Source organism: Solanum verrucosum, unplaced genomic scaffold (genome assembly GCF_900185275.1).
Source record: "Solanum verrucosum unplaced genomic scaffold, falcon-dt-bn FXZP01000180.1, whole genome shotgun sequence".
In the NCBI taxonomy this organism is placed as follows: domain Eukaryota; kingdom Viridiplantae; phylum Streptophyta; class Magnoliopsida; order Solanales; family Solanaceae; genus Solanum; species Solanum verrucosum.
Genome location: NW_026020402.1, coordinates 1650316 through 1669617, shown reverse-complemented (window position 1 = coordinate 1669617; position 19302 = coordinate 1650316). Strand labels below are relative to the sequence as shown.

Genomic DNA, 19302 nt, shown 5'->3' with positions numbered 1-19302 from the left:
GTGGTCTTAAACATGCCACGTGGAAAACTAAAAGTAAAATGTTACCAAAAAAGAAAAGAGGTCATTCTTTTTGAAACTGACTAAAAAGGAAAGGAAGTCATTCTTTGTGAAACGGAGGGAGTAATAACTAAGAGAATTTATAATGTTATAACTAAAGAATTAATGTGCAATAGATGAATTTCTAATAGATTTTATACTTACATAAATAAATATGTATTTTAATTAAGGGAAAAGACATAAAATTCCCCCTGAACTTGGCATGAAAACTTATTTTAGTACTTAAACTACACGGGTGTTATATACCCCCCTTAACATCTTTTAAGTGATTAAAACACCCCCTAAGGGATGATGTGGCAGAGAGAGTGAGTGCACTCTCCTGAAAGTGCGTGAAAAAAAAGCTGAATTTTTAAAGCCTTACACATGGCCTTTTTTTATTGGCCGATATATAGCAAATTATTTAAATAATTTTTTTTATATATATTAAGTCTTTAAAATATTTAAATTTTCTTATTAAGAGGTAAATGAAATTAGTGGGTTCCCTTTTTATTTTTATTTTGTTGTCTTCTTCTATACACATTTTTCTCCATTGAAACATCTCTTCCTCCATCTTTTTCCCCACCTCTATCCACTATTTTCATTTCACTAATCTTTTACTAATCCGTAAAATTCAATAGCAATGTCATGTTATTGAAGTCGATTTCACTCTATTATTTGTATCTATTTGGCAAATGTAAATTTTCTTAAATTTTGAGCGACCCATTTTGATTTCTAGATCATTCAAACTTTCTCATAAAATTTATATTTTTTTTGGATCAACTTTCTTATGCAATCTTCATTTCTTATTTGAGTTGTCAAGAAAAAATTGGCTTTCAAAAAAATCCATTCTCCAAGAGGGTAAATTCATTGGAAGGGTTCGAAGAAGATAATGTGAATTTCTTCTTTAAAGTGAATTAATTTTTTTTTGAATAGTGAAGAAGAAGAAAAGAAAGTATTGAAGGTTGGAATAATGGTGAACAACAAAGAAGAAGAAAGAGAGGGGGTGGGGGTATGCATTTATAAATTAATCAATTGATATAATTAATTTTAAAAAGTGTTTAAGAAAAAATAGTGAATAAGTAAAAAAGAAATAAAGATTAATGACATGGTGCCTACATGGTTATGATGTGGCGCTTACATGGCTATGATGTGGCGGGTGAGAGTGGTGTTATAGTCTTAGGGTGGAAAAAAAATCACTTCAAAGATCTTAAGGGGGGTATTTAAACGCCCGTGTAGTTTAAGTACTAAAGTAAGTTATCCGACCAAGTTCAGGTTTTTTTTTATGTATTTTCTCTTTAATTAATGGTAGTAATTTTTTTTTGTAGTTATTAGATTTTAATTTAGTGTAGGGACAAAATGAAAATGTTTATTTCATATTAATGAATATAAAATTTAATTTTTTAATGATAAATTTTAAACTATTCATATATATTCACATATTTTCACATTTGTTGTGAGTTTTTTTTATAAAAAAAGAACTCAGAACAGTCTAAATAATATATTTGAAGTTAGAAGATCTTGTTAACTTGATAATACATTCGTGACATATATAAATACCTAACCAAATATATTAGATAGATAGATTTGCATTAATGAAAATATTATCTCAGAAAAATTAGCTATTAAATAAATAATAAAAATCAAACTAATACAAACTTCAACTCGCGTTATTACAAGTCATATGAACTTTTCTTCATCGAAAATACGAAAATATTAAGAAGTAGTAAATCAGTAAAACTAAAGGACAATGTTTATATTGTTGTAACTATTTTGATGCAAACTTTTTGGCAATCTAAATCACATAAGAAGTATTTATGAATAAAGTCAATCTTTTGTCTTGAGCATCAAAAAAACAAATCGTTACAATTCTCTAACTCTTGAGAAGTTTAATAAATTTGGAATAAGATATTCAGAAGCATATAACTACATCCCAAGAGAAATTATAAACAAAAACAAATCAATTTAGACTACATCATGTTAACTTCATATATTGGAACATTACATACTAATGTATATACTAAGCGAAAAAAATAATGATTATATCATCAGAATTATTTTCCTCAAGTACTCGAGGTTAAGAAATATACCCTCTTAGGATAGAACGACTAACTTCATCAGAATAGTGGTATCTTATACTCCCTAAACTTCGAATGCATTCAACGACAATAAATCACACGAATTTTTTTAAAATGCAAGAAGAAGCGCCGAATATTAAAACAAAATTGTGGTTGAAAAATTAGAAGGATCCCCTCTATTTATAGTCGACAAAGAGTAATATGAACAATTTTTTTTTGTGTCTTATCTGAAAAGTCATGACGTTTTCGAGAAGTCACAACCTTTTGGAATAGTCACAACTTATTGAAAAAGTCACAACTCTTTGGAAAAGTCACAAATCAACGAAAAATGACAACCCTTTGAAAAAAATCACAACTTATCAGAAAAGTCACAACTCATCGAAAAAGTCACAACCTAAGTTAGGGATATTATAGTAATTTAATATTCAAGTTAGGAGTTCATGCTTTTAAGGTAATATAGATATAGATAGATATACATAACAACGAATCAAAAAACTAAAATAATGTGTATGAGTTTAGAGATAATTCAGAATTCATAAACTTGAAATTGTCACTACACATCTGCCATCCTTTGCTACCATGAGTTTTTTTTAAAACAAAATATAATACATAGCCGTATAATTACCAGAAGTTATTATATATACATCATTACGACATAATTAATTGAGACTCTCTTTAATATCGAACAAAAGACATTATGAGAAAAGGAATGATGAGGTTGGAAAGCAATCATTCCATAGATTTATATATACTATGAAACATTATATCTTTGTGCTTCCTTAAAGGCCTCGTTCCATGAATAAATTAGTGCTTTAATTAAGAAGCTCATTTCATTATAATATATGGAATATTCTTCTACTCACTTTGAATAATAAGATCACGTTTATTATGAACTAAACTCACATATTAATTCTGACATACTATGACAGGACATGGGATGACTATTGAAACTAGGACTATTATGTAAATATATATATCTTGAAGAATGAAAAACCTCGGGTTATCTCACTTTTGTCGAAGGCAATCTTGTCACGTGGAGAAGTAGGAAGCAAAAGGTTGTCGCGAGGTCCAGTGCAGAAGCAGAATTTCGAGGGATGGCCAATGGCTTGTGTGAGCTACTATGGATTAAATATGTTCTGAAGGATCTTGGAATTGAATGTACAAGACCAATGAACTTATTCTGTGATAATAAAACCACAATTCAAATAGCACAGAACCCTGTTCAACATGATCAGAAGCATGTTGAAATTGATCGACACTTCATTAAGGACAAGTTAGATCAAAAGATTACACATTTTCCATTTGTCAAGTCTGAAAGTCAGCTGGGAGATGTGTTTACCAAGGCTGTATCAAGGAAGGTCTTTCATGAGATGATTGACAAGTTAGGCATGATAGACATATATGCACCGCCTTGAGGGAGAGTGTTGAAACTAGAACTATTATGTAAATATATATATCTTGGAGTAGGGGTCAAGTATTAGTCCTAAGTCTACTCTAATTCTACTTGTCAACAAAGTATTAGTTGTATCTATATATACCTCTATTATGAGATGAACAAACGACGCGAAAGGAAAAATATTCTCTAAACCTAAAAGCCTACAGAAACAAAATAAAAAAAGACACATGCAACCACAGTGAATTTAAAGAGCAAAATTTTCGCGCCTTAGCCTAAATATTTATTATAATTTATTTTTATTCATTATATTTTCAACTATAATTTACTTCCATTTGTGGTATATAGATCAACAACTTCAGTGACACACAAAACAAATGGGCATAATGGTGCTAATTAATCAAGTACTATAAGGTATTACTAAGAAGCCCAAAGAGGTCTATACAGAAAATAGAACTCAATGTTAAAGAGTGCAAACCTTTCTGACTTTAAGTACACCCATAAGTTGCTTAAGGTAATCCACTGCATTGCATGGCTTAATCTCATTGATGACATAAAACATTGTTGTAGCTGCAATTATAGATGGTAAATAATACAGAATTCTCCTGATGATATATATGCTCTATGAATGAAAGTGGTGTCACTGGATTCATTTTCCATTTGAGGGTGGACAACACCAGAATTTCTATTGTCTCAATAATCTTTGCCTTAAACACATACTTTGGATTTGATACCTAATCAACAATATATAATCATCATAATACAACTAGCTATTATCATCGATCAACTATTTATTAAAACACACTTCAACTATCAATTGTTCAATTTTCATAAGGTTTATTAAAGCAACACAATATGATACATTATAAAATAATAACCATCCAATCAGAGGTTAATGGATTGATTTCACACGTGATTACATAATTTTTATTTTATTTTTACTAGATTATTTCTTGCAGCATAAAAACCATTCAGCTTTAATACATATATCATTGAAATTTACTTAACTGGATTTTGTAAATTGTAGTAACAAAAATCATTGAACTTTACTAAGGAACCATAAGTTTTAAATAATTGAGATTGCTCAGGTTGAATAATTTATCAAATGCTTGAGCAAATTTGGAGGATAACTTATTCATATTTTCTATAATTGCAAGTTGAAATTTATTTGACCATCCACATAAGTGGTTAGTAGTAGTAACTCATCATAAATGATTTTTTCGTCCCTTTTGCGCTAGATAACAAAGAGTAGAAAATGTTAAAATAATTATTTTTGTAATAAAAAATTCATTAGACTTTGCTAATTATAAGTATCATATAATATAATAAAAGGTCCATTTCATTTTAAGCTAGATAACAAAGAGTTTAATTTTGCCTCATTCTTGGTCCAAGTCTAACATATGCATTTAATTAAAGATGTATAATACACAGGTTTATAATTTTTCCTTGTTCCGTGAATAAATTAGTGCATTAATTAAGAAGCTCACATATATGGGAGAAAATAAAGGTGAATTCATGATTTAATTTTTATGAATTTAAAATTATGGATTCATATATACTACTCTGTTATGATTTTAATAATTTTTTACATATAAATAAGCGATAAAGGAAAATAATGAGATTTTTACCTGGTCACACAAGTAGGGTTAGACAAAAAAAAAAAAATGTAACGAAAGGCAAAATTGAACAATTTCGAGTATTGTATAGATATATTTAAACTTTTTCTCTTTTTCCTATTTAATTAACTCATTGTTAATTAGGGAGTATATAATCATTTATTATGAGTTACATTACTAACTACTCTTGTGGAGTATCAGTCATGTTCAATATTATTGATCTGAAACCTAACAGATACCAACAAAACTCAATTAGAGAGTCGAGATAGATGCCAAAAAAATAAAGTTACAAAGATTAAATCACAAAAATCAAATGATGAACATAACACATGGTTTGGAATATTTCATATAACATTCTGATTTATGCAACACAACACATGAAGGATAATTATGGAGATGAAGAACATAATTCATAGTCACAACTCACATGCTGAGGATAATTAAAACTAAAGGGGTTACACCTGAGATCATTTTAGTCACAGGCTCACATCTACTTCTTACTTTAAATACATTACAAACCAACTTTCTATAGTCAATCAGAAACTAGCTAGCAGCTTTAATTTGGGCACGAGTTTCCATCTTTAGAATCTGAATAAAGTTGTATAACCAAATCACGAATGTGTGGCTGTGTCCTGAATGCTGTCTTTGTGCGTTTCTTGCGTAACAAGGACATGCCATCACAAAGCCTCTTCTTCGTATCTGGAGGCTGGACATCGTCAACTGATTTCAGAAACGAGTGATTAAAGAGCATGTCTGCACTCCAACGCACGCTTGGATTCCTGACCAGACAATTATTTAGGAAATCTTTTGCCTCTGTAAACAGTTTGGGATTCTCAAAGTTTGGTTCCTAATTGGATGATTCCCATAGGGGTTTCCTAGTGATCATCTCGTAAACAGGGCATCCAAGTGACCAAATATCAACTCCTCTGTACCCCACGCTCTCTTTCCAATTCTGCTCCAAAGTTATGGATAGTCCGAAATCAGCTATCTTTGCCACCTTGGCCATACCATCATCAGTATTAAGAAGAATGCTTTGGGGCTTTAAGTTGCAATGAATGATCCCTTTTTTGTGAATCAAACTGAGCCCTAAAACAACATTTTTGGTGTACTTTTGGACCTGAAACTCAGGTAATCCTCATTCATCAATACGATAAACTAAAGGTTCTATGCTAAAGACCTGAATCATTCGTCATGAGTGTATTAACTTGAGTTGGGTTATATCTTACTTATACATGTGTTAAGGTTCATCCCTATGTGTGAGAAGTGTATCAGATGTGGTTTAGAGTCATAAGGGATCTCTATCACAAAGTCAAGTTCAAACCTTTCCTACTGACTAAGATTTCACATGAGTTCATATAGTCGACCATATCTTTTATAATATGAAGAGTTAGATGATTCATTACCTATCAAATTAAAGGTTGATGAGTCTTCTTTCCAACTCCATCGATCGTTTGTCAATGAGAGTCCGAAGTACTAAGACATTATGACTTATTTATCAGAGATGCTCCAACCTGGTGGAAGTCCGCGACCCGATCCGTGACAGAGAGGAAGCAAACCTCACTGCCTATTTAAATGAAATTTCATCTTCCAACTCCGGTTTTCATTTTTTTAGGGTCTTTTTGTCCTAAAACTTTTTGGAGGGAGTTATCTAAATGACTTTAAACGTGTAAAATTCAATTTTTCATAATTACATTCTCTCATTCACTCATATATTCCTACGCTCAAGAACTTCAAAAAACTTCAAAGCCAGAGTTCATCTTCCAAAGTTCTTCATCAAGTTTCATCATTAAAGTATGTAAGACTATCTCCACCTTGTTCTTCCCCACAATAAACTACGTTTTCATGATTCAAAAAAATCCTTCGTGAATGAATTAGGGTTAGAACGAAACTCCATATTCTTTAATTGCTCTTGATTCCTTTTGAACTTCCAAGAACTCTCCATGAATGTATTTCAATTTCTTGATAATTCTTTAATTACCCATGAGTTTTTACAAGATTTCCTCAATGAAAGTATTTAATTTCTTGATAATTCTTTTACACATGCGTTTTCTAAGATTTTCTACATGAAATTATGAATGATTTCTAAAAGAAGAAATTCTTATCTTGAGAACTACTTTAATGATTTTCTTTAGGGATAAGGGTCTGAAAGATATCAAACTTTAGTCGAATTTTCTGTTGCGATACTAAACTTTCATGAGGACCTATTAGCTCCCTAGATTATTGAATACCGTATTTTTACCCCCCTGAACTATTTAATAATGCATTTTAAAGGTATATATGTGCCCACGTGGACACATTACTATTTATAATTTTGCATTATTTTTTATGTCCTCGTGGAAAAATATATATGTTTAAAATACGGTATTAAATAGACTAGGGAGGTAATAGGTTCTCATGAAAGTTTAGTATCGCAACAACAAATTCGACCAAAGTTGGGGTATTTTCCAGACCCTTATCCCTTTTCTTTATAACTTCTTGATAACTCTTTGGCGATTTCTTAATATTTTCGTGGAATTCTTATATTATGAACCTTAGAACTATGAGTTATGAAAGTCCCCACATTTAAGACCTTATGATGCTATCTTATGATTCTCTATACCACTTTATTATTATGATATGATATGATATGTGTCTCTCATGAATGCAAAATTATGATACATGAACTGTAACCTGATGACGTGATGATATGAATGAAATTTATGAGCTATGGTTCTTAAATGTTATGGATATAAGTCTCCGGGCTAATCCATGATCACATGAGCTTAGGAGAGCTAAGTAGCCAATTGAAAAGGCATAATTCCAAATGACGAACTCTGAAACTACGTTTGTCGACATAGGTTAAGGATCATATCGTTGGTTCATGTGACTCCTTTTATGCTCATGGTAAGGACTAGTTATGAAATAATATGATATGTACGCGTATGTCTCATACTTGGTAAGGTATGAGATGTCTTAGTTGATCGGGTTGAGATCAAACTCCATGCGCTCACATGATGGTTTATATCGGTTACACTATTAACCTCTCATAATTAACTAAAATATGATAAAAAGAGGTATCCTTAAGGTAGTCTGAACGACCTCATCTCTTAACCTTCATATGTCACGATTATGATTATGCTAGCTATTTATACTGATCTTGATATGTATGTTATGTTTCATTCCACAATTTTATATACAATACAATTTCATATATACTTACATTCCTTCCGCCGGATGTGCTGCATCTTTTACTGATGCAGACTTAGGTACACTGACAAATGGTTAAAAGATTAATTTGATATATCAAAAATAAATATCTATATTTAATTTTTTAATAATTTTGAGTCATTTTCGTTCAAAGCATATCCAATTGCCTTGATATAAAAAAAAATTATTGGTAGAATGTATAGAAAAAGCGCTATAGTCCGAGTGAGATTCTACTTGGCGTGAATTCAAATTAATTAAACTTTAATGCGGATATTAAACACTGGGTGAAGAAACTAAAAAATATTAATGGAGGAACGTATATATGTATCATCTTTCATTTTGCACAATATATAGTGTATCTTGCAAGGTGATAGTGGATGAGCTTAAAATATTACAATAGAACAAATCAATTGTTACAATTGTATGAAAAAATACTAGTAATATTCCGAAGGGCAATATTTACTTCGGCTTCTCAAGTAAATGTATCATTGACCAAATTCTTATTTAATTAAATGGCTGAATGTATATATATAATATATCAATATTATATAAATAGTGTAAGATTGTATAGATGTATAGCTATACATTAGTTATGTATAAATAATCACAAACACAGTTACATAATATTTATACATTACAACGCATCTTCCTCATGAGTTGATTTTTTTTCAATACCGACTAGCTTAAATCTCCTCTAAATAGTCCTAAATTATACATATGAAAAAATCTCAATGTTTCGATTCTTTTAGTATACTATATTTTCACTAGAAATGATCAATTTAAATTTGCGGTAGATCAAATTTTAAATTTTGAGATTCAAAAGCTTTTAATGAATGATTTCAATGGACATCTGATTCAAGTCTCCACTAAACAATCCAAAATTTAGATATTATTAGCTACTCTCAATATTTCTATTCTCTAGATATATTATTCACTCAAAATAATGTATAGTTGCGACGATGTTGAACTTTATTTATTTAAACTTACCCAATTGCCCGAAGAAGATTCGAGTAGACATAGACATAATCAGTAAACGATTAAATGGTCATGCTATTGTTTTAGTTTCCCAATTACTTTTATCGGAAATGTAGTCAAACAAAGCGATTTTAATAACTATCAAAAATGACTCGTCTTCTAGTAGATGATAAGAAACAATGAGTTTAGAACTTTCCTTGTTACTTTAAATTATATCATTATCATAATAATTTAAGACATAATAGGTAGAATTTAAAAAATAAATTAATTAAACTTCAAAAAAGGAAAAATAATAAATTTGGTCAATGTAGTATTTAGCTTTCCATATTCCTACCACAACTTTGGAAAGTAATTAAAATCTAATACACTATAAAATACCAAGCTAGTCTCATGTATTGAAATCATTCATTCATAGCTCTTTCTATTTTCTTTGTCATGTCTTCAAAAAAACTCATAACTTTCAAGACTAGCGATGGTGAAGAATTCAAACTCAATGAGGATGTAGCTGTGAGGTCAGAAATCATCAAGAACATGGTACAAGATGTGGATAGTACTTCTAATGTCATCCCCTTGTCTAATGTTGATGGCAAAACAATGACCAAAGTTGTTCAATATTGGAAGAAATATTCGGAAGAAGGTGTTACGAAAGATCAGTTGAAGAGTTTTGATCAGGATTTCTTGAAGATGAGCCAATCAGAATTAGTTGGTGTTCTCTTGGCTGCTAATTCTTTTGATGATAAGCAGTTGAAGGAGGTAATAATCCAAGAATTTGCTGATAGGATCAAAGGGAAACCAATAGAGGAAATACGTGAAGTATTTGGTATCGTGAATGATTATACTCCAGAGGAAGAAGAGGAGGTCCGTAGAGAGAATGCTTGGGCTTTTGAATGATTTTATAATATTTTCCATATTTCCTTAGCTATATCCTATTTTTATTGTTATTTTATTTCTGTTAGTTCTATCTTATGTTGTTCCTTTTTGAACAAATATTGCTCGGTTTTGAATGATTTATAAATTATGTTGGAAAGAAATTAAAGCTTGTTATGTTATTTGAGAAAAAAATATTATCCTTTTAGATACGTTATTCACTCAAATCTCCTCTAAACAGTCCTAAATTAGGTATATATCTGAGCAACTTTTAATGTTTTAATTCTTTTAATATATTTTATATTCACTAGAAATGACTAATTCACATTTGCGATAGATTAAATTATTAATTTGAGGTTGGAAACATTTTAATGACAGATTTCAATAGATATCCGATTCAAATAATTTACATTACATGACCTCCTCCGTTACCCCATACAACTATGATTGGATGATAGAAAAATTAAATGGTTGAAATGGAGTTATAGCAGTGAAGCCGGTGGCGGCGAAGAGGAGGAAAAAGGTTGGATTTACAGCAGTCCAACGTACATTAACAATTGAAGAAGTAAAGAGGATTTTTTGTTAAAAAAATAGAATGAGAAATAAAATTAAAAAATAATTGGCACGTGGTAGGTAATAGTTTGTGTGTGTATGCACTTTCTTTCTTGTACGTGAGATTGACTGAAATTTGGGATATTTTTACCACATTTAAATTATTTAAGGGGGTGCTAGGACCTCGGCAAAGTTCCTGTGTCTTTTAAAAAAGGTGTTATAGTTGAATGGGGGTAATGATGCATTTTTTCTCTCTAAATCTTAAGACCTAGAATAGTCTCTCCACTTATATCGTTAATGTTGGGAGGACAATTAACATACAAACAAAATAATATGATGAACGTTACTTCCTCCGTCTCATATTAAATATTAGACTTTTCTCTTTACATGTCTTTTAAAAAAATCACGAATAAGAAGGTTAGTTGGAAAGAAATTAAAGCTAGTTATATTATTTGAGAAAATTATGTGTTATAGTTGAATGGGGTAATGATGCATTTTTTCTCTCTAAATCATAAGACCTAGAATAGTCTCTCCACTTATATCGTTAATGTTGGGAGGACAATTAACATACAAACAAAATAATATGATGAACGTTACTTCCTCCGTCTCATATTAAATATTAGACTTTTCTCTTTACATGTCTTTTAAAAAAATCACGAATAAGAAGGTTAGTTGGAAATAAATTAAAGCTAGTTATATTATTTGAGAAAATTAGGTAGAGTCTTAATTTCCTCTTGTTTAGGGTATAACTAAAGAAAACTTAGTGATAGCTTAAAGATGTGTCTACAACTATTCAAACACCATTCTCCAAAGTTATAATAACTTCAGCTTTTACAAGAAGATACACAATAAAAGCTTTCTTGTACCTATCACCATCTTCCTATCTGTTACATATGTTCTGAGTGATAAAGATTGGATTTATCAAACACCCATTAACTCTAATTACAAGAATTTTTTTGTTTTTAAGCAATAGTCTCCATAAATATTCCCATGAACTTTTTTTTCCTGTTTTGACTTCCTACTTCAACTAGAACAGTGAAAACCTAATGCTCTATAAATTAAGCCCTTCAAACCTCTCTGACATTATAATCATTTAAATCTCCTTTCAATGATATTCTCAACAAAAATAAATTAACATATCTTATTCAAATATATTTTTATCATCATGTCTTCTTTAACAAAATTCTTAACTTTAAATACTTGCGATGTTAAGGTATTTGTATTGGACGAGGTGATAGCCGTAAGGTCATAAGCTATCAAGAATATGATTGAAGATGATTGTGTTTCAAACATCATTCCCCTGCCTAACGTCCATAGCAAACCAATGACCAAATTAAAGTGATTGAATACTGGAAGAAACATTCAGAGGAAGGAGTTTCCAAAGACATGTTTATGGATTTTCACAATTGTTCGATTTTCCTATTATAATGGTGGTGATATTTCAGGTAGAATAAGTGAACAACATAGAGATGATCTGAGGTACATTTTGATAAATAGTTGATCACAATTTAGGCAGGAAACTCTCATACCTAATAATTCACGTATGAAACTTGAAAAAACAGAATACTTTAGATTTCACACGTGATAACATAGTTTTTATTTTATTTTTACTAGATTATTTGTTGCAGCATAAAAATTATTCAGTTTTTATACATAAATCATTTAAATTTACCTAACTGGGTTTTGTAATTTGTAATTTGTAGTAACCAAATCATTGAACTTTACTAAGTAATAAGAAGTTTTAGATAATTGAGATTGCTCAGGTTTAATAATTTATCAAATGTTTGAACAAATTAGGAGGATAACTTATTCACATTTTCTATAATTTGAAGTTGAAATTTATTTGACCATCCACAAGAGTGGTTAGTAATAGTAACTCATCATAAATGTTTTTTTCCTCCTTTTACGCTAGATAACAAAGAGTAGAAAATGTTAAAATAATTATTTTTGTAATAAAAAATTCATTCAACTTTGCTAATTATAAGTATCATATAATAAAACGTACATTTAATTTTAAGCTAGATTACAAAGAGTTCAATCTTGCCTCATTCTTGGTCTAACATATGCATTTAAATAAAGATATGTAATGCAGAAAGATGTACAATTTTGCCTCGTTCCGTGAATAAATTAGTGCATTAATTAAGAAGCTCACATATATGGGAGAACATAGAGATGAATTTATTACTTAATTTTCGTAAGTTTAAAATTATGGATTCATATATAATACTCTGTTATAGTTTTGATAAATTTTTACATATAAATAAACGATCAAGGAAAAAAATGAGATTTTTACTTGGTCGCACAAGTAGGGTTAGACAAAAAATTGTAACGAAAGGCAAAATTGAACAATTTCGAGTATTGTATAGATAAATTTAAACTTTTTCTCTTTTTCCTATTAAGTAACTCATTGTTAATTAGGGAGTATATAATAATTTATTATGTGTTACATTACTAACAACTCTTGTGGAGTATCAGTCATGTTCAATATTATTGATCTGAAATCTAACAGATACCAACAAAACATAACAAAACTCAATTAGAGAGTCAAGTTAGATGCCTAAAAAATGAAGTTACATTCTGATTTATATAACACAACACAAGAAGGATAATGATGGAGATGAAGAACATAATTCATAGTCACAGCTCACAGTCTAAGGATAATTAAAACTAAAGGGGTTACACATGAGATCATTTTGGTCACAGGCTGAGGATAATTAAACCAATGTTCTATAGTCAATCAGAAAGTAGCAGCTTTAGGGTGTGTTTGGTATGAAGGAAAATGTTTTCCGTTTTTAGAATCTAAATCAAGTTGTATAACCAATTCACGAATGTGTGGTTGTGTCCTGAATGCTGTCTTTGTACGTTTCTTCCGTAACAAGGACATGCCATCACATTGCCTCTTCTTCGTATCTGGAGGCTGGACATCGTCAGCTGATTTCAGAAACGAGTGATTCAAGAGCATGTCTGCACTCGAACGCGCGCTTGGATTCCTGACTAGATAATTATTCAGGAAATCTTTTGCCTCTGTAGACAATTTGGGATTCTCAAAATTTGGTTCTGAATTGGATGATTCCCATAGGGGTTTCCTAGTGATCATCTCGTAAACAGTGCATTTAAGTGACCAAATATCAACTCCTGGGCCGTACTCCTTCTTAAGTAGAGCTTTAGGTGCCATGTACCTTTTAGTTCCTCTGTTCCCCACGTTCTCTTTCCAGTTCTGCTCCAATGTTATGGAAAGTCCGAAATCAACTATCTTTGCTACCTCGGCCATACCATCATCACCATCATCAGTAGTAAGAAGAATGTTTTGGGGCTTTATGTCGCAATGAATGATCCTTTTTTTGTGAATCAAACTGAGCCCTAAAACATTTTTGGTGTACTTTTGGAGTTGAAACTCAGGCAATCCTCGTTCATCAATACGATCAGCTAGGATTCCAGCTGAGGCAAATTCGAGCAACAAATTGTAAAGATATAAGTCATCTTCGTAGCTGACAGTAAATCCAAAACATCGAATAATTTGAAGACAATCCTCAAACATTCTTAAGAATTCCCTTTCATTACGAAGAGACTGAGAGCGCTTCAACATACAAGATTTAACAGCAATGAGAGATGGTATCATAGGATGAGAAGGGATCAGTAGAAGCCCATGATACAAAGCGATAGCTTCCTTTCCCCAATGTTCTACCTCTCTGTCACTTAAATTTCGCTTGTTTTTCCTCCATTACAATTATTTCACAGTGTTTTCTTTTTTACTTGAATGTGAGCTCTTTTCTTAGTGTATGTATAGGAGTCATGATAAATGATCAGATGAGAATATAATTAAAATGGATTGAATTTTAGTCGGTAAAAATAAATTTGGATAAACTCGTTTCTACCAATTCTTTGACGCATTTTTACCCTTCTTTGTTCTTTTATGGACTTTTATTTAGTTTTTCCATTTTTTTTATTTTTCTTTTTTCCTATTTTAGTTCTTCTTATCTATTTTTTTTTATGTCTTTAAAATGGAGTATTTAAAAAGTATATTTATTGTCCATATTCTTATAAGTTAACATCAGATTTGATGTTCATATTTTGATCTAACTCATTAAAATATAAATAAAATGTACTGATTTTGTGTAGCAGTTTTGTTTCCTATTTTTTTCTGTTTTTCCCTTTCATAGTGCTAGTAGAAGAAATTTTGTTAAACTTTTCCATATTTACTTCTTTTATTATATGAAAATTTAAAGTTGTGTAAAATTAATAAAATAAATTTAAAGCTGTGGTTTATTAAAAGGACTAACTTGAATTCTAAGTCCTTCACTTGATTAATGAATCAAGTGAAGAGCTATCACTACTTAATATCAAATCCTAATAAGACAATTCTCATTTTACAATTCTAAAATGAACTTATCTTTTGAAATTTTATTTATTGGATAAATATAATAAATTTAAAATGAATTGAATGCTAATTCAGTAAAAATGAATTTGGTCAAATATATGGAATAAAATGATTTAACTCATTTTTACTCCTTTTTCATTCGTGGAAAATTTTATTAAGTTCTTAGCTTCTTCATTTCTTTTTCTTTTTTATTTATTTTACTTCTTCTTATCTATTTCTTTCTTCGTGTCTTTAAAATATATTTTAAAGTGTATTTATTAATAATGGTATTATAAATATATAATTACATTTCCGCACTTAAATCGTCAAATAAATCTGTTAAAACAAAATTAAAAGAAAAATAACATTATTCTCATGAAACTCTATAAATCAATAAAATGATATCATATAAACTTACTAAAGATATATTCATCACCATTTATAAGATTCAATTTCTAACTTAGCTTGTCTAGGGGTTATAAGTTCAAGCTAAGAAAATAGTTTCTTGTAGAAATGAAGGGTAAGGTAGCATACAATAGATTTTTGTGTTCCGATTTTACAAAAAAATAATTAAAAATTTGTAGGATAAGGTGGTGTACAATAAACCTCGTTGCATTTTTCTATAAAAAATAGACTTCTTCCGATCAATTTATATTTCTTTATTTTTGCATTAAAAAATTGGAAGAAAAATAATGGAAGAAGAAAAAGAAAAAAAAGGCGAAAAACAGTAAATAAAACTAATCTGAAAGCATAAGAAGAGACAAACATGATTTTATTAGGAATGGATATGATAATACAAATTTCCAGAAAATGACTCAATATATTTAACCTTCAGTTAATTAAAATATGTATTTTTGGTTCCTTCTTATAGAAATACATCAAGTTTGAAATGGCTTACCATGGTCAAATATGGATACTTGTAATTTACCCATATATGTCGATTCTCTTATAGGTTAACAATAGATTTGAAATCCATACATATCCAACCGAAATATGAGTGATCCAACTCATCGAAAAGTGAATAAAATGGATTGATTTTATAAATATGGAATAAAATTGTCAGCACTAGTGTAATTGTAACACCTTGTAAATTCTATGCTAAAGATCTGAATCATTCGTCATGAGTGTATTAACTTGAGTCGGGGTATATCTTGCTTATACATGTGTTAAGGTTCATCCCTATGTGTGAGAACTGTATTAGACGTGGTTTAGAGTCATAAGGGATCTCTATCACAAAGTCAAGTTCAAACCTTTCCTTTTGAATAAGTTTTCGCATGAGTTCATATAAGAGTCGACTTTAACTGACTATATCTTTTATAATATGAAGTGTTTGATGATTCTTAACTTATCAAATTAAAGGTCGATAAGTCTGTCATCTCATGTATTCAGGTTAGTCAAAAATACAGAAACAGAAAAAAAAAGATGAAATAGACAGAATGCTTTTAATCCGAGTCCACAGAAACCACTGTGTTTCCTTAAGAAATTTAATCCCCTCACTATACCCGAGGTTGCAGATTAATTACTCCTAAGATAAAACGGATTAACCTGTTAGTGAAGTAGCGGTACATCAAACTTCAATAACTCCAGCGAACGCAAGAACAATAACAAGAGCACACACAGATTCAATCGATCGACAATTTTGTTTATGTAAGAAAATGTACGTAGAGAGGAAATTTTTTCAGTGCTTTAAAAATGGAAAAGACCTCTTATTTATAGCCATTTACAACAAGGAACGTGTCTATTCAGACAAATCTGTTCAGACCCATTTTTTCCAGAACGTTGTGTCTTTTGGGAAAAGTAGCGACTTCTGAATTACCGTTACACATGAATTTCAAATAAATTCTGTTTTGCCAAATTAATTCCGTTATTTAACTAACATTCAGAATTAATTTATAAGAGAAAGGAAATGAATTAACAAGATTGATTAAATAAATTTTGTCCAAAAATATTATCAATCAATCACATCATTTGCCAATTCCAAATTCGAAGCCGAATCCAAAGCCGAAGCCGAAGCCGAAGTCGAGGCCGAGGGAGCAACGACGATGGCGCGAGGGGGCTCCTTCTTCTTAACCCTTGAAGAACTAAATGAAGCGTTTCTTAATATACGGAAAACAATTTCCTTTCTTCTACCAATATGGACAAAATGACTTTTCATTTGCACTTTGCAATGACATTTCATTTTCTCTCCAAAATTGGTTCCCCCACTTTTCCATTTTCTCTTTTTATTTCCCATTCATACCTTGCTAAACCCAACAATCCCCCACATGAATGGGGAATGACTGTAGTTAAAACATATGCATGAAAAACTTGTGTGTCTCGTAAGTAAGGGTTAATCGCATCAGGATAAGTAGGCTTAACTTTAAACTTTTCATAGTGAACATATATCAGATATACTCTGTCAATCGGTAGATTTGATATCTTTGAACTGTCGAGCTTTGGTGTATACCTAGACAACATAAGTCACACAATCAACCCTTGAACTATTTTTGGTTCTCATTGTTTTGTTCGTTTCGGCCATGAACACATCTCGATTAATAAGTGCTTAAAAAACTGCCCTTACCAGATTCTCCTTGAAGCAACTTACACTTCACACTTACATAGGTGGTTTCTAAATGTGTTATCCCGTAGATACACTATTTGATATACCCTGTATCAAACTTAGAAACCATTAAAAAGTCCTTAAGCCTTTATCCTGGTTACTGAACATTGTCTCATCATGAGAATGGACATAAAATAATTTTTGACAATGTTGAACCGTCATCTATGACTTTGTTTTATCTCTTTGAATCTAGATCTTGGGATCTCCAGTCTTCTAGGTAGAGTTACCGCCACGATGACTTGTTCTCGGCCATAGTCCTATTCCCATCGATGATCTCTCAACTCCCTCTCTAGTTAGGCCTTTTGTAAGTGGATCCGACATATTATCCTTTGACTTTACATAGTCAATTGTGATAATTCCACTAAAGGGTAGTTGTCTAACAGAGTTATGTCTTCGTCTTATGTGACGAGACTTCCCGTTATACATAACACTTCCAGCCCTTCCTATTGCAACTTGACTATCGCAGTGTATGCATATAGGGGCCATTGGTTTGGGCCAAAACAGAATATCTTCTAAGAAATTCTGAAGCTATTCAACTTCTTCACCTGCCTTGTCTAAGGCGATGAATTAAGACTCCATTGTAGAGCGAGCTATACGTGTTTGTTTAGATGATTTCCAAGATATTGCTCCTCCACCAATAGTGAAAACATATCCACTCGTGGATTTCGTTTCAATTGACCTAGTAATCCAATTTGCATCACTATATCCTTCAAGAACTGTTCGATATTTGTTGTAATGCAAAGCATAGTTTTGAGTGTTTTCTAAGTACCCCAAAACTCTCTTCATTGCTAACCAATGATTTTGATTGGGATTACTTGTGTATCGACTCAATTTACTTATAGCGCAGGCTATGTCTGGTCGTGTATAGTTCATAACATATATCAAACTTTCCAATACTCTGGCATAATCCAATTGAGACTGACTTTCACCTTTATTCTTAGCAAGATTAAGGTTCACATCAATTGGGGTCTTTGCCCTTTTGAAATTCAAATACTTGAACTTTTCAAGTACCTTTTGAATATAATGAGCTTGAGACAATGCTAGACCATTAGGAGTTTTGTGAATCTTAATTCTCAATATCAAATCGGCTACTCCTAGATCTTTCATATCAAACTTACTAGCGAGCATACGCTTAGTTGCTTTTACATTGACAATGCCATTGCTCATTATCAGCATGTCATCCACATATAGACATAGAATGACTTTCTGATTCAGAGTGTCTTTAATGTAAACACATTTATCACACTCATTGATCTTAAATCCATGACAACATGGTTTGATCAAACTTTATATGCAATTGTTTCGGTGCTTGTTTTAGTCCATAAAGTGACTTAACAAGTTTGCATACTTTCTATTCTTTACCGGGAACTACGAAGCCCTCAGGCTGTTCCATGTAAATCTCTTCCTCCAGCTCTCCATTTAAGAAGATGATTTTCAAATCCATTTGATGGATTTCAAGACCGTATACTGCAACTAGGGCAATTAACATCCGAATTGATGTGATCCTAGTCACTGGAGAGTATGTGTCAAAATAATCAAGACCTTCTTTCTGTCTAAAGCCTTTGACAAAAAGTCTTGCTTTATATTTGTCAATAGTTCCATCATCTTTCATCTTCTTTTTGAAAATTCATTTTGAACCCAAGGGT

The 19302-nt window shown here is 31.0% G+C and overlaps 2 protein-coding genes and 2 pseudogenes across 2 annotated transcripts in view; 2 read left to right on the top strand and 2 right to left on the bottom strand.

The window, feature by feature from the left end:
- LOC125840269 (uncharacterized protein At2g23090-like) overlaps positions 1–19302 on the top strand; it is a 376400-nt gene that overhangs the window by 82732 nt on the left and 274366 nt on the right. The gene's annotated exons all lie outside the window — the stretch shown is intronic.
- On the bottom strand, positions 5677–6306 carry LOC125840116 (mitogen-activated protein kinase kinase kinase 20-like; annotated as a pseudogene).
- On the top strand, positions 9717–10172 carry LOC125840114 (SKP1-like protein 1A). Its single transcript, XM_049519088.1, has one exon. The coding sequence runs from the start codon at positions 9717–9719 to the stop codon at positions 10170–10172; it is 456 nt and encodes a 151-aa protein (XP_049375045.1).
- LOC125840113 (mitogen-activated protein kinase kinase kinase 20-like) lies at positions 13438–14422 on the bottom strand (annotated as a pseudogene).

Bases quoted from the DNA above. Each gene is read 5' to 3' on its own strand.
- LOC125840114 (XM_049519088.1), top strand. From the start codon at position 9,717: ATGTCTTCAAAAAAACTCATAACTTTCAAGACTAGCGATGGTGAAGAA.